This window comes from Stegostoma tigrinum, chromosome 18, assembly GCF_030684315.1.
Source record: "Stegostoma tigrinum isolate sSteTig4 chromosome 18, sSteTig4.hap1, whole genome shotgun sequence".
Taxonomy (NCBI): Eukaryota; Metazoa; Chordata; class Chondrichthyes; order Orectolobiformes; family Stegostomatidae; genus Stegostoma; species Stegostoma tigrinum.
Window position 1 is genome coordinate 38,447,600 of NC_081371.1, and position 13,301 is coordinate 38,460,900.

Genomic DNA, 13,301 nt, shown 5'->3' on the forward strand with positions numbered 1-13,301 from the left:
TAGGGATGCGGTTGGGGAAGGGCAGATTTTGAAACTGGTGAAGTCCACATTGATACCATTAGGCTGCAGGGTTCCCAGGCAGAATATGAGTTGCTGTTCCTGCAACCTTCGGGTGGCATCATTGTGGCACTGCAGGAGGCCCATGATGGACATGTCATCTAAAGAATGGGAGGGGGAGTGGAAATGGTTTGCGACTGGGAGGTGCAGTTGTTTATTGCGAACTGAGCGGAGGTGTTCTGCAAAGCGGTCCCCAAGCCTCCGCTTGGTTTCCCCAATGTAGAGGAAGCCACACCGGGTACAGTGGATGCAGTATACCACATTGGCAGATGTGCAGGTGAACCTCTGCTTAATGTGGAATGTCATCTTGGGGCCTGGGATAGGGGTGAGGGAGGAGGTGTGGGGGCAAGTGTAGCATTTCCTGCCGTTGCAGGGGAAGGTGCCGGGTGTGGTGGGGTTGGAGGGCAGTGTGGAGCGAACAAGGGAGTCACGGAGAGAGTGGTCTCTCCGGAAAGCAGACAGGGGTGGGGATGGAAAAATGTCTTGGGTGGTGGGGTCAGATTGTAAATGGCGGTAGTGTCGCAGGATGATGCGTTGTATCCGGAGGTTGGTAGCGTGGTGTGTGAGAATGAGGGGGATCCTCTTTGGGCGGTTGTGGCGGGGGCGGGGTGTGAGGGATGTGTTGCGGGAAATGCGGGAGACGAGGTCAAGGGCATTCTCGATCACTGTGGGGGGAAATTTGCGGTCCTTGAACAACTTGGACATCTGGGATGTGCGGGAGTGGAATGTCTTATCGTGGGAACAGATGCGGCGGAGGAATTGGGAATAGGGGATGGAATTTGGCAGGAGGGTGGGTGGGAGGAGGTGTATTCTAGGTAGCTGTGGGAGTCGGTGGGCTTGAAATGGACATCAGTTACAAGCTGGTTGCCTGAGATGGAGACTGAGAAGTCCAGGAAGGTGACGGATGTGCTGGAGATGGCCCAGGTGAACTGAAGGTTGGGGTGGAAGGTGTTGGTGAAGTGGATGAACTGTTCGAGCTCCTCTGGGGAGCTCCCCTTCCTAGAGACTAAGGGGGTGGCCATGGGCACCCGCCTGGGCCCCAGCTATGCCTGCCTCTTTGTAGGTTACGTGGAACAGTCCCTCTTCCGCACCTACACGGGCCCCAAACCCCACCTCTTCCTCCGGTACATTGATGACTGTGTCGGCGCCGCCTCTTGCTCCCCAGAGGAGCTCGAACAGTTCATCCACTTCACCAACACCTTCCACCCCAACCTTCAGTTCACCTGGGCCATCTCCAGCACATACCTCACCTTCCTGGACCTCTCAGTCTCCATCTCAGGCAACCAGTTTGTAACTGATGTCCATTTCAAGCCCACCGACTCCCACAGCTACCTAGAATACACCTCCTCCCACCCACCCTCCTGCAAAAATTCCATCCCCTATTCCCAATTCCTCCGCCTCCGCCGCATCTACTCCCACGATAAGACATTCCACTCCCGCACATCCCAGATGTCCAAGTTCTTCAAGGACTGCAACTTTCCCCCCACAGTGATCGAGAACGCCCTTGACCGCATTTCCCGTATTTCCCGCAACACATCCCTCACACCCCGCCCCCGCCACAACCGCCCAAAGAGGATCCCCCTCGTTCTCACACACCACCCTACCAACCTCCGGATACAACGCATCATCCTCCGACACTTCCGCCATTTCCAATCCGACCCCACCACCCAAGACATTTTTCCATCCCCACGCCTGTCTGCTTTCCAGAGAGACCACTCTCTCCGTGACTCCCTTGTTCGCTCCACACTGCCTTCCAACCCCACCACACCCGGCACCTTCCCCTGCAACGGCAGGAAATGCTACACTTGCCCCCACACCTCCTCCCGCACCCCTATCCCAGGCCCCAAGATGACATTCCACATTAAGCAGAGGTTCACCTGCACATCTGCCAATGTGGTATACTGCATCCACTGTACCCGGTGTGGCTTCCTCTACATTGGGGAAACCAAGGGGAGGCTTGGAGACCGCTTTACAGAACACCTCCACTCAGTTCGCAACAAACAACTGCACCTCCCAGTCGCAAACCATTTCCACTCCCCCTCCCATTCTTTAGATGACATGTCCATCATGGGCCTCCTGCAGTGCCACAATGATGCCACCCGAAGGTTGCAGGAACAGCAACTCATATTCCGCCTGGGAACCCTGCAGCCTAATGGTATCAATGTGGACTTCACCAGTTTCAAAATCTCCCCTTCCCCAACTGCATCCCTAAACCAGCCCAGTTCGTCCCCTCCCCCCACTGCACCACACAACCAGCCCTGCTCTTCCCCCCCACCCACTGCATCCCAAAACCAGTCCAACCTGTCTCTGCCTCCCTAACCGGTTCTTCCTCTCACCCATCCCTTCCTCCCACCCCAAGCCGCACCCCCATCTACCTACTAACCTCATCCCACCTCCTTGACCTGTCCGTCTTCCCTGGACTGTTGTATCCCCTCCCTACCTCCCCACCTATACTCTCTCCACCTATCTTCTTTACTCTCCATTTTCGGTCCGCCTCCCCCTCTCTCCCTATTTATTCCAGAACGCTCTCTCCAACCCCTCTCTGATGAAGGGTCTAGGCCCGAAACGTCAGCTTTTGTGCTCCCGAGATGCTGCTTGGCCTGCTGTGTTCATCCAGCCTCACATTTTATTATCTGGGGAGAATGAGTAGATCTGTTTGTTTTGGGATCCAATCCAACAATTGCCACCTAGTGTCCATGCTAATGGAGTCTAATCAAATTTTAAAAATTGCAGTTTTAGATATATCACTTCATGTTGACAAGTCAATAAACGATTCAGAAGAATGCAGTTACTTTCTGCTCATTAATTTGGTTTCCAGTAGCAGGCCTAACATTTTTGATCCTTTCTGGTAGCTGGTCTACACTGAAAGCTTTCAATTCACACATTTGAGCAGGCAACTATGTTGAAAATGCTCATCCGTTTGAATGTATGAGATGTTCACAAATACCTCACTGAGTGAATGGACATAGAGGGAGACAAAGCTTTAAATGTCATTCTGAAAAATATGAATGAGATGTCGATGTATTCTGAACAATGAACAGTTGCAACTAGCTAATTTAGAGCTGAGTGAAATTCTGAAAAGAAATCAATGGTAAAACAGTTAAAATGTTGGAATAAAAAAAAGTGAATGAAACGCATAAGGTATTTAAAAGTAAGACTTGCATTTCTTGCCAGACTTGCATCTTCCCTCCCCCCACTGCATCCTAAAACCAGCCCAGCTCGTCCCCGCCTCCCTAGCCTGTTCTTCCTCTCACCTATCCCCTTCTCCCACCTCAAGCCGCACCTCCACTTACCACCTACCAACCTCGTCCCACCTCCTTGACCTGTCCGTCCTCCCCAGACTGACCTATCCCCTCCCTACCTCCCGACCTCTGCTCTCCTCTCCACCTATCTTCTCCTCTATCCATCTTTGGTCTGCCTCCACCTCTCTCCCCATTTATTTCAGAAACCTCTCCCCATCCCCCTCTCTCTGAAGGGTCTAGGCCCGAAAGGTCAGCTTTTGTGCTCCTGAGATGCTGCTTGGCCTGCTGTGTTCATCCAGCTCCACACTTTGTTGTCTTGCAATTCTGTAGTAACTTTCATGATCTCAGGATATCCCAAAGTTTTAAAACTAATCAAATACTTTTTATGTATCAGCGCTATTGTAATGTCTCGGGGTGACACCACGTAATGAATGAACCCTGACTTATCAGCTATTAAACTTGCTCATTTCAGCATTTTGGAGCTTATTTTATGTTGTCTACCATTGTTGAGGGTATTTACTGAAGTTGGGGACGTTGTTGGTAAATAGCAGTTAAAGTTGGACATGATGTAATCAGTCAAACAAGATACACGGATAGATATATGAATAGGAAGGGTTTAACAGGCCAAATACTGGCAAATGAGACGAGATTAATCTAGGATATCTGGTCAGATTGGACAATTTGAACTGAAGCAGCAGTTTCCATGTAGTACAATTCTAGACTCTATAAGACTGTATTCCTTAATATGTAGAGCAGGGTTTAACAGAATCTTTAATGGGCCAAACCCTTAACTGATATCACAGCTGGGGTGAACAGTAAAAGCAAACTCCTACAAGTGTTGGAGCTCTGAAATAGAAACTGTGCTGGAAGTATTCAGCTGATCTAGTAGCATCTGGAGGCAGAAAAAAGAGTAGAAAAGCAAACTATTTTGTGCTGGTTGTGAAAGGGGCAGACTGGCCATGCAGCCAATCAGGAAGTTGCTCGAGTTTCCTGTGAAAGGTTCTCGCAACTTTTATTGTAGGAGAAGCCCAAAGTGTTCAATGCTGTTTTGCACTAGACAATTTGTCTCAGGTTATGCTCCAGTCAGCTGTTTGAGAATGTTACATTATTAAGCTATGCTGTAATTAGCCTTTTCTGTCATTCCTGTTTTTAAATTCATGATTGAACAAAACCAGCTTAAAATGAACGCTTAATTTTAATTGGCAGTATTAAACATGAGTAAAATTAAACTCATGTTATTTTTTGAGCAAAAGGAGGAAAATATACCCATATAAGATGGTAACTTTCAAAAAGATGTTCATCAATCACTTCAGCTTGCAAATTATTTAATTGTACGTACCTTTTAATGTGCAGGGGAAAAATTGCGTGGGAAAATTGAAGTGAAGGGTTTCATGGAGTGCAGCCTTACACACTTATTGCGCCCACTTTTGTTTAAAGATTAATTTCATCCTGTCGGAAGTGTGATCCACAGAATATGTCTCACCACCTTAGAGGATCCATGGGTGTCTTACGATTTTTCAGAATAACCCTGACAGACAAAAGGAGCTTGGAGAAATGCTGTAAACATCCGTTATCAGCAATTTCTTTGGAAGTTCCACCAGTCTCCCACCTGAGTTACACTAAGAGACCCAAAGTGTTCAGTTTGTTAATCAATCTGTACGTGTCAATTAAAAAGGGCTGTTCCAATAGGTGATGATAAACTTAGTCATTCTTTCTACTCAAAACTGCTTTCTCTTCTGTCAGATGTTATGATCTGTATAATTCTGTTGTCTTTCCCTCTTTTCTGCTCCGTTCTGTCTTCTTTGTGTGCGATTCCCATCATCCTTCATGTCGACAGTCAGGGTTCAAAGGAGCAGCAGACAACTTGCCTGGGATACTTGTGGAAGCAACAGCAGCAACTTGCTCACCTACCAACCCTATAACACCTACCACCCTGACCAATGTAGGATGACGGCCTTGAAATGCCAGCAACCTTCTTCTCAAAACAGTCTTCGTAATGTTCCACTTTTTTCTTCCTCCTGTCCTTTTTATTCACTAGTTTTCTGTCCCATGTTCTGTTTGCATGGGTTGAATATCACTAATAAAGTGATCAAGTCATTTTATGAATAACTATGTTTGAAAAGTAACTTGTAACATTATCTCTTAAGAATGCAATTATTGTACCATTGAGCTTCATATCACCCGGACTAGTGTATTTAGCAACCTAAGTCTAGATCAATATATCAGAATTTAAACGCTCATTTTTCTATTAGTACCAGTTAAACACTGTGCACAACCAAAGAAGATAGAAATGATAAATATTAAATTTTGGGGAAGAGTTCTTTTTATGAGTTACATGGGATAAAGCTCTTAAAATGTATTTTCTAAAAGATTTATGATTACGTGCAGTGCATGGAGAATTTTAACTCCTAAATGTAATGGTGTAGAAATTTGAGCAAAAGTAGCGATTACCACAACAGTGCTGTGTTGAAAGAGAAAAGTTTGATTTAGCTCATGCTGTTGTTATGGTGCTGCAGTTTGTGGGTGCTGAGTAAAGAGAACATGGGCAGAAGGAAACGTGGAGAGAGACTGGTCATCCGGGCTCATTTCACCGTCTCTGAGCAGCTGCACTGGCAAAGGCCTAAAAGCCTTTAGCTCATCTGCCTTCCCAGTTGCTGTTATGTTCTTCCCTCTGGGCAGCCTTGATGATCAGTGTTAAAACTCACAGTTTGGTAACTTGGGAAAAACTGAAGCATTATTTCCATACTGTTTGAGTAAAATTTAAAATGATGCATTTGGTCAAGTAGAATTTCTGTGGAATAAGCCAGGCAAGGGAACTTTGAGTGTGTTATAACTTCTAACCAAGATCCCATTGACAACAAGTCTTGCTCTACTTTTTTGGCAGTTCTGTTTTGAGAGAAATTCCCTGCTCACTGGCACCCCAGAACAGGTTGCTGTGACCTGATAACCTCATTGTAGTATGCATGTTGTCATGCAAAGAGCTCATGATGTTATCAAAATTGTGCTGTTCTTAACAAAATAACTGTAAGATACTAGCCAAGCAAAACATGCTGCAGCTGTTCTTTGTGCCATTAACTAAACCTGCTATTGAAATTTTAGTCATCTCCTTTGTTCCTGTAGCCTTCTAGGAAAATGAGTTACAGCTAGATATAATTTTATTAGTGAGTATTTAAGTGGTTGCAAAATTCCTAGAAACAATTCAGGACTAAATTATTAGTCAAATAGATAAAAGCAGGTGAAAGAAAGCAAGACTGGCATGGATTTCTTGAGGAAAAATTCTGTTCAGTTATCTTGTTTGGGTTTCCTTTAGGAAGAGGGAACAGAGGGGAATGCTACTAATTGTTGTGCACGTGGATTTTCAAAAGCTATGTGATACGGTGAGCAAGGTTATACTACACAAAATAAAAGGGTCTGAAATTGGCTGAGTGATAGAAAGCAATGAGGAGAATTAAAAGGATTTTTTTTCGACTGGAGGATTGTTTACAGTGGAGTTCCCCAGGAGTCCAGTGTCAGTAAGTTTCCTGATGTATATTGTAGTTTTCATATTGTAAAGTCCTAGAACTTTAAAACGATGTAGACATTTTAGTGAAATAGGCAGATAGGTGGCAAATAAAGTTTAATGTGGAGAAATGTGAGCTGATTCATTTGGTAGGAAGAACATAGAAACCATAAAGATACAACCCTAAAGGGGGTGCAGGTGCAGAAGGATCTGGGTATACAATCACATCGGTCACTGATGTTAACAAGATAAGTTGAGAGAGCTGTTAATGAAGTCTTTGGTACCCTAGACTTTATTAAGAAGCCCATAGAGTACAAGAACGAGGTGGTGATGTTGACCTTTGGATATTTGTTCAGCTTCAGCTGGAGTATTCCTTTCAGTTCTGGGTCCTACACTTCAGGAAGGTCATGATGGAATTGAAGACAGTGCAGAAGAGATTTATGAGAAGGGTTCAGGGATGAGGAATTTCAATTATGAAGATAGATTCAGGAAGCTAGGACTGCTTTTCTTGGAGATGAGAAAGTTAAGAGAATAGTTGCATACAAAAGCGTGAGACGCCTGGAAAGAAAAGATGGAAAAAATCTGTTCCCACTCATGAAGGGATTCAAAATGAAGGGGCACAGATTTGAAGTAAATGACAAAAAATGTAAAAACAATGTGACTGGAAAATTAAACATGTTCACATAGTGAGTGGATAATGTCTAGAGTACACTGCTTGTGAAGGGGTGAAGGTGAGTTCAACCAATGCACTAAAAAGGGAGTGAAACTATTATTTCAGTTGGAAGAATGTGTAGGATTACAGGGAGCAGGCAGGACTAAGTAGGATTCTTGTTTAGAGATCCAGAATGCACACTGTGGGCTGAATGGCCTCCTGTACTATAATAATTCTGTGAAGACACCTGACTAAAAATAGCCATTTGAATTTGTTGCACCGTGATGTGGGCTCAGAATCTATTTGCGCTTGTCTTCGTAATGGTTTCAGTTGTGATGGCTCAAAGCACTAATATTGATCAGTACCATGTCGCAGAATTCCAAGGTTTTGTTAATGACCAGTTATAGCTACCATAAAACAAATAAGCTGGTTAGAAAATATAACACCGGACTATGCTAAACCAACACGCTCTCTTGTTTGAAGACAATGATAACTAAAAGAATTAATTAGATTCTATTAAATGACAACTTTAAGTTATCATTTTCTCAAACTTAATCAGACACATGAAAAGGAAGTGTCTGCCAGAATTGTCACAAGTGAATGGGGAGGAGCCATAAAATAGATTTTTCATATTCTGATTGGTCAGCACTTTATGCAAGCTCCTATATACGATATTGCATGAATGTCTATCTTTACCACGAGCCATCACCCAGAAAATGTCAATTTAATTAAAGGAAAGGAAAACTAAAACTATAACAAATTACATAGTGGTTTCAGTTGAGGTGTCTTGCTATTTAGAAAGTGGGGCAATGCTTCTGAACCTTTATCCCATTATAACTGTTTATGGTGCTGGCAAATTGTCAAGAGCCCCAGGCCTAAGAGAGTGGAGATTTGGGGGAAGGGGCAAGGTGGGAGATGCAGTCATGGACTGACGTATTTCTGTGAGGGGGCTGTACACTTGTGGGTGACTACAGAGATCTTTGTGTATGGGGAGGAGCGGTCAAAGCCTTTTTGAGGGACGGGACAGTGTGGTAGCGATTTTGTTTCTTTCAAATTAAAAAGCAAATAGCCTTTCCATTAGATTTCCGGGATCAGGATTCAGGTCCCCATGATTGGGTGGTTAGACCACAGCCACTATTAAAACAAGTTCCAGTGATGTAAAGGGACCATGTCGCTGTTAGCATTCAGAGCTCCATGGTAGTAATTGCTACTTAGGTGCTCACAAACCCAAATGTTTGGCTAGTGCCCTGAAAGGAGTAGTGACTCAAATTGGGAAGCCTGACTGAGGAGCAGAATGAGGACGTTTAGTTCGTCAAACTTGAATCATGTCTGATCTGTTTGTCGCCTAGACTCCACATTGCTGTCTGCTACCCATATCCTTTGACTCTCTTGTCTACCGAATTCCAATAAAGGACAAATAGTTCAGAAGAACTTTAACATAACTTTGTGTTTGCCCATTTCCTTGTCTTATTTCTATACAATTTTCTCACTTTCTACAGCCACTGATTTTGTTTCTATTAATGGCAACAACTTTCTAGAAATGGTCAGTTGACAGTATAAGAACTTGGGTATTGCTGAAAAAAGTCACATTTTGTTAAAGCTTTTTGTTTTGCACTTGTCAGGACAATTTACAAGAATACTAATAAAAGGAAAAACTAGAATGTTTGAGATGAGAACACAGTTAGTAAATGGATCCTGATTATTAAAAGCATTGCCAGAGTGTGTGCAATTGTTGAAGATGATTGGCAGTTAACTGCTAGACTTCATTTAGATTTTAAACCTGATGGGTTGACTCTGAATGTTCAGGGCCATATCCTGAGAAATGGACCAGTGAGTGACTCATCTATTTTGTGTTATGGAAGCAGGCACAGGCTGTGCCTGTTCTGTGCACACAGAAAGACCATGTCCCTATGCAATACAAGTAATATATGTAGCTTTGGTACGAGGTAGTGCACCACGCTGAGACCGAATGCCAATCCTATTGACTATTAGTATAATTCCTTGCACTCTTGGGATTATCTAGTAAATTTCATCCGATTACAGAATCATATGCCACTTTATATGATCCACCAGTTCTGGATCAGTTTGCGTAAATTTTAATGATAATGCGTACAACTAATTCGATGATTTGCCGTGGGATTCTTGTTAGATTCAGCTTGCTCGAATAATTCGGATTTTTTGGGAAATGCATCTTCTGATGGCGCCTAATCTCCTACCCCTTGCTTACTTTCAATAGGTAGATAATATATATGCTTCATCCTGCACTCAAATTTTCATTTGAAATGGAACAATTAAATTAACTGTCTTTCCTCAATGTCCAAGTTAAAAATTGACTAGGGGCTTTATTACAAACCTACCTACTCGGGGGTTGAGTTTCTATAGTTGGGATTTCTACAGTTCCAGATGTAAAATGGGTCATATCACCAACCTCATAAATAAAATCCAAGCCACTTGCTCACCGTGCAAGCTTGATCCTAAAATAGGGCATATCAAATCCAATCCTGCAGGATAATGGTGACCCTGATCAGGTCATTTCTCACTCTTCTATCATGCAAGTTCATGAAAACCCCAAATGCAGTCACTGTTCATCCTGAAAGGTGCTCAGTTTATCTCTTGTTACCCTGGAAGAGTAATAGGTGGTGTTTGCTGCTGACTCACCGGATGCTGTCGTCAAGCCAAAAGGCATTCTGCCTGCCACACAGACTAGTATTGTGGTATATGAATCGCAGCTCCATTGTGATACTATTTATGTAGGCTGTACATCCCAAAGACTAGAAGATGGTATCCCTATAGCTGTTTACAACGAGCCAGGCTCTGGCTGTACTAACCAGTAGACTGGTGTGTTTTTAAAGCTTGCAACACAGTATCCAACATCATGTGTAATTCTGTAATTGTACAGCATTTACAGGATAAAATTGACATTGACAACCAATTTAGGATTGTCAGTTGGGCTTGCAGAGTGAAAAAGTTGCACATACTGTCATGTTCAAGGCCTTGTTCTTTGCAGACACAACATGCACACGCACTGAATCTGTTACATCTCATCAAACTAGTCGACAGCCATTAACTGGTTCTTTTCTCCAGGCGATGCCTTGACTAAACCGTCAGCTTGCCTGATTTCAAATCTAAACAAAGCGTGGCAGTCCACTATCAATCATTTATTAACTGTTGCAGTAATAACCATTCCACTACTAGTTACAGTCCACTTGACCAATCAGAATTCTCCTCTGGTACAGAATAAATGTTGGTTTTCCTTTTATTGATAGTCTTTATTGGTGAATTTTCCTGTTGCATACAAACAAAAAATCTTTGTCAAAGTGGCCTTTTTTTTTAAACCAACCTCCTTGGGACTAATCTGGTTGGCTAGCGGCAAGCATCTTGTGTCAGAGATGCCGAGTGAAGATGCAAGGCCACCTACTGAGGTTCCCACCATCGTAGACGTCAGTCCTCAACCGATTTGATGCACTCCACGTGATTAAAAAGAAATGGATGAAGCTGCTGGACATTGCTAAGGATATAAGCCTCAACAATATTCTGGCTATGTTACTAGAGGTTTTTGTCCAAGAACACTGGTACCCCTCCCCAATCTGTTTCAGTACATTTACAACATTGGCATCCACCAGGCAGTATGGAACATTCCCCAGCCTTGTTGTGTATCCAACCCAGCTAGCTACTGTCCTCTTAGTCATTTGTCTTTAAAGTGCCGTTACCAATGCTATCTAGCAGCACTTGCAATAATTTGCTCACTAATGCTCAGTTTGGGTTTCGACAAACCCAATCAGTTCCTGACTTTATTTGAGTGTGGCAAAACTAGAGTCAAAGGGAATCGGGGTGTTGGAGGGGGATCTCTCTGTTGGTTGAATTCACACCTGGCACAAAGGAAAAAAGCTGTTATTGTTGGTGATCTGTCATCTCAGCTCCAAGATCTCTCTGTAAGAGTTCCACAGCCTTTTGACTCCCTACCCAGAAGTGCTGTTATGCACAACTGAGCGACATTCTCACCACCAAAATCACTGACTTTTTTTGCTTTTTCGAACCAGTAACAACCACCAGTAAAACACCTATGTAGGCAATTGAATATTTACAAGCAAATCCCGTTATGGGCAATGCATGGGGGTTCCTCAGCTTAATGTCCGAGGCCCAGTAAGTTCCAGCTGCTTCATCAATGACTTTCCCTGAATCATAATGTTTGAAGTGGAGATCTTCACTGATGATTCCACGGATTTCATCACCGTCCGCAACTTCTCAAATACTGAAGAAGCCTATGTCCACATGCTGAAATATTGTACAATGTTCAGAAATACAAACGCTTGCAAACCTCAGCTGGTCTGGCAGCATCTGTGGAGAGAAATCAGAGCTAACATTTTGGGTCTGGTGAACCTTCCTCGGAATGAACCTAAAACATTAACTGTGATTCCTCTCCACAGTTGCTGCCAGATCTGCTGAGCTTTTCCAGCAATTCCTGTTCCTGTTTCTGATTTATAGCATCTGTATCTGGATTTTTTTTTTGTACAATATTCAGGCTTGAGCGCAGAAGTGGCAAGTAATTTTTATGCCACACAAATGCCAGGCAATCACACCTCCAGTAAGGGAGAATCCAACCATCATCCCTTGACATTCAATGGCATACTATCTCTGAATACCCACTATCAACATCCCGGGGGTTACTGTTGACTGACTGGAACTGAACTGAACAAGCTGTAAGTAGCCTCAAGAGCATGTCAAAGACTCGGAATTATGTGACAAGCAACTCCCCTTTCAACTTTTCAAAGCTTGCCCACATCAGCAAAGCACAAATCAGAAATGTGGATGAAATCTTTTCCACTTATCTGGATGAGTGCAGCTCTAACAATGCTTAAGCTTGATACCAACCAACACAAAGTTAACCCACTTGATTGGCACTGCGTCCACCAACATAATCATTCACTTGGTCCACTACTAATGCACTTTGGCAACAGTGTGGATTATCTATAAGCTGATGCTCGACTGAAACCAATCACTAATGCTCCTTCAACAGCTCCCTCCACACCCACAAATTCACCACCTAGAAGGACTAGGGCAGCAGATACATAGGAACGCAATCATCAGCAAGTTCCCCTCTAAGCCACACACTGCTGACCTGGAACTATGTCACTTTTTCTTAGTTGCTAGGTCAAAATCCTGGAGATCTCCACATGACAAAACTGTGGGTTTACCTATTGTGGTAAAAGAAGCAGCTCATCACCACTTCAGGGCTATTAGAGATAGATAATAAATGATGATGCTCACATATTGTGAACAAGTAACTAAAATTTTACGTGTAAACTTGGTCTGTTGATGGCTTAATTGATTAGGGATGGTACAGTTGCAGCCACCTGATTCTTTCTATACCGTACATCTACCTTCTTAACTAGATAACTACTCATTATGAGGTGTCAAAACTGTTGTTAATTTAACTCCAGCCTGTTACCTAATCTAGCAGCTGGACACCATGAACATGTTTTTGGCTTTGCATTAAAATATATACGATCATCTCAGAAATCCAAATTCCCGAGTCAAATGAAATAGCTCAGCAAAGGCCATTATCCCATCACCAAGTCACTTTTTATTTACACATGGAGAGTCCTTGACACTGATTCTGCTCCCTTAGAGCCAGCTTTCAGAATGTCTGACACTCCTGTTTACATCTGTCAGCCAGGACTCCCTGATTGGGGCTGTTAATCCGGTCCAGTCAGAGAACTCATATTCCGTGATGTCCACCTGGCTGACTTGGTTACGTTCACTACATCTAACTCTTAAGGAAGTAAAACTCCTAAGTCTATCTCTAAAGGAAGTAAAATATCAACATTAGTCCAGAATGAATCGGCACTTT

General features: G+C 43.4%; 1 protein-coding gene across 8 annotated transcripts in view; it reads left to right on the top strand.

Moving 5' to 3' along the window:
• grip1 (glutamate receptor interacting protein 1) overlaps positions 1–13,301 on the top strand; it is a 384,971-nt gene that overhangs the window by 294,249 nt on the left and 77,421 nt on the right. For 6 of the 8 annotated variants that reach the window (XM_048549316.2, XM_048549318.2, XM_048549314.2 and 3 more), the window contains one exon: positions 5,137–5,292. The exons of the other annotated variants lie outside the window; for them this stretch is intronic. In XM_048549316.2, the coding sequence (XP_048405273.1) occupies positions 5,137–5,292 (156 nt within the window). The remainder of the gene's footprint in view (positions 1–5,136; positions 5,293–13,301) is intronic. 8 annotated transcript variants of the gene reach the window in all.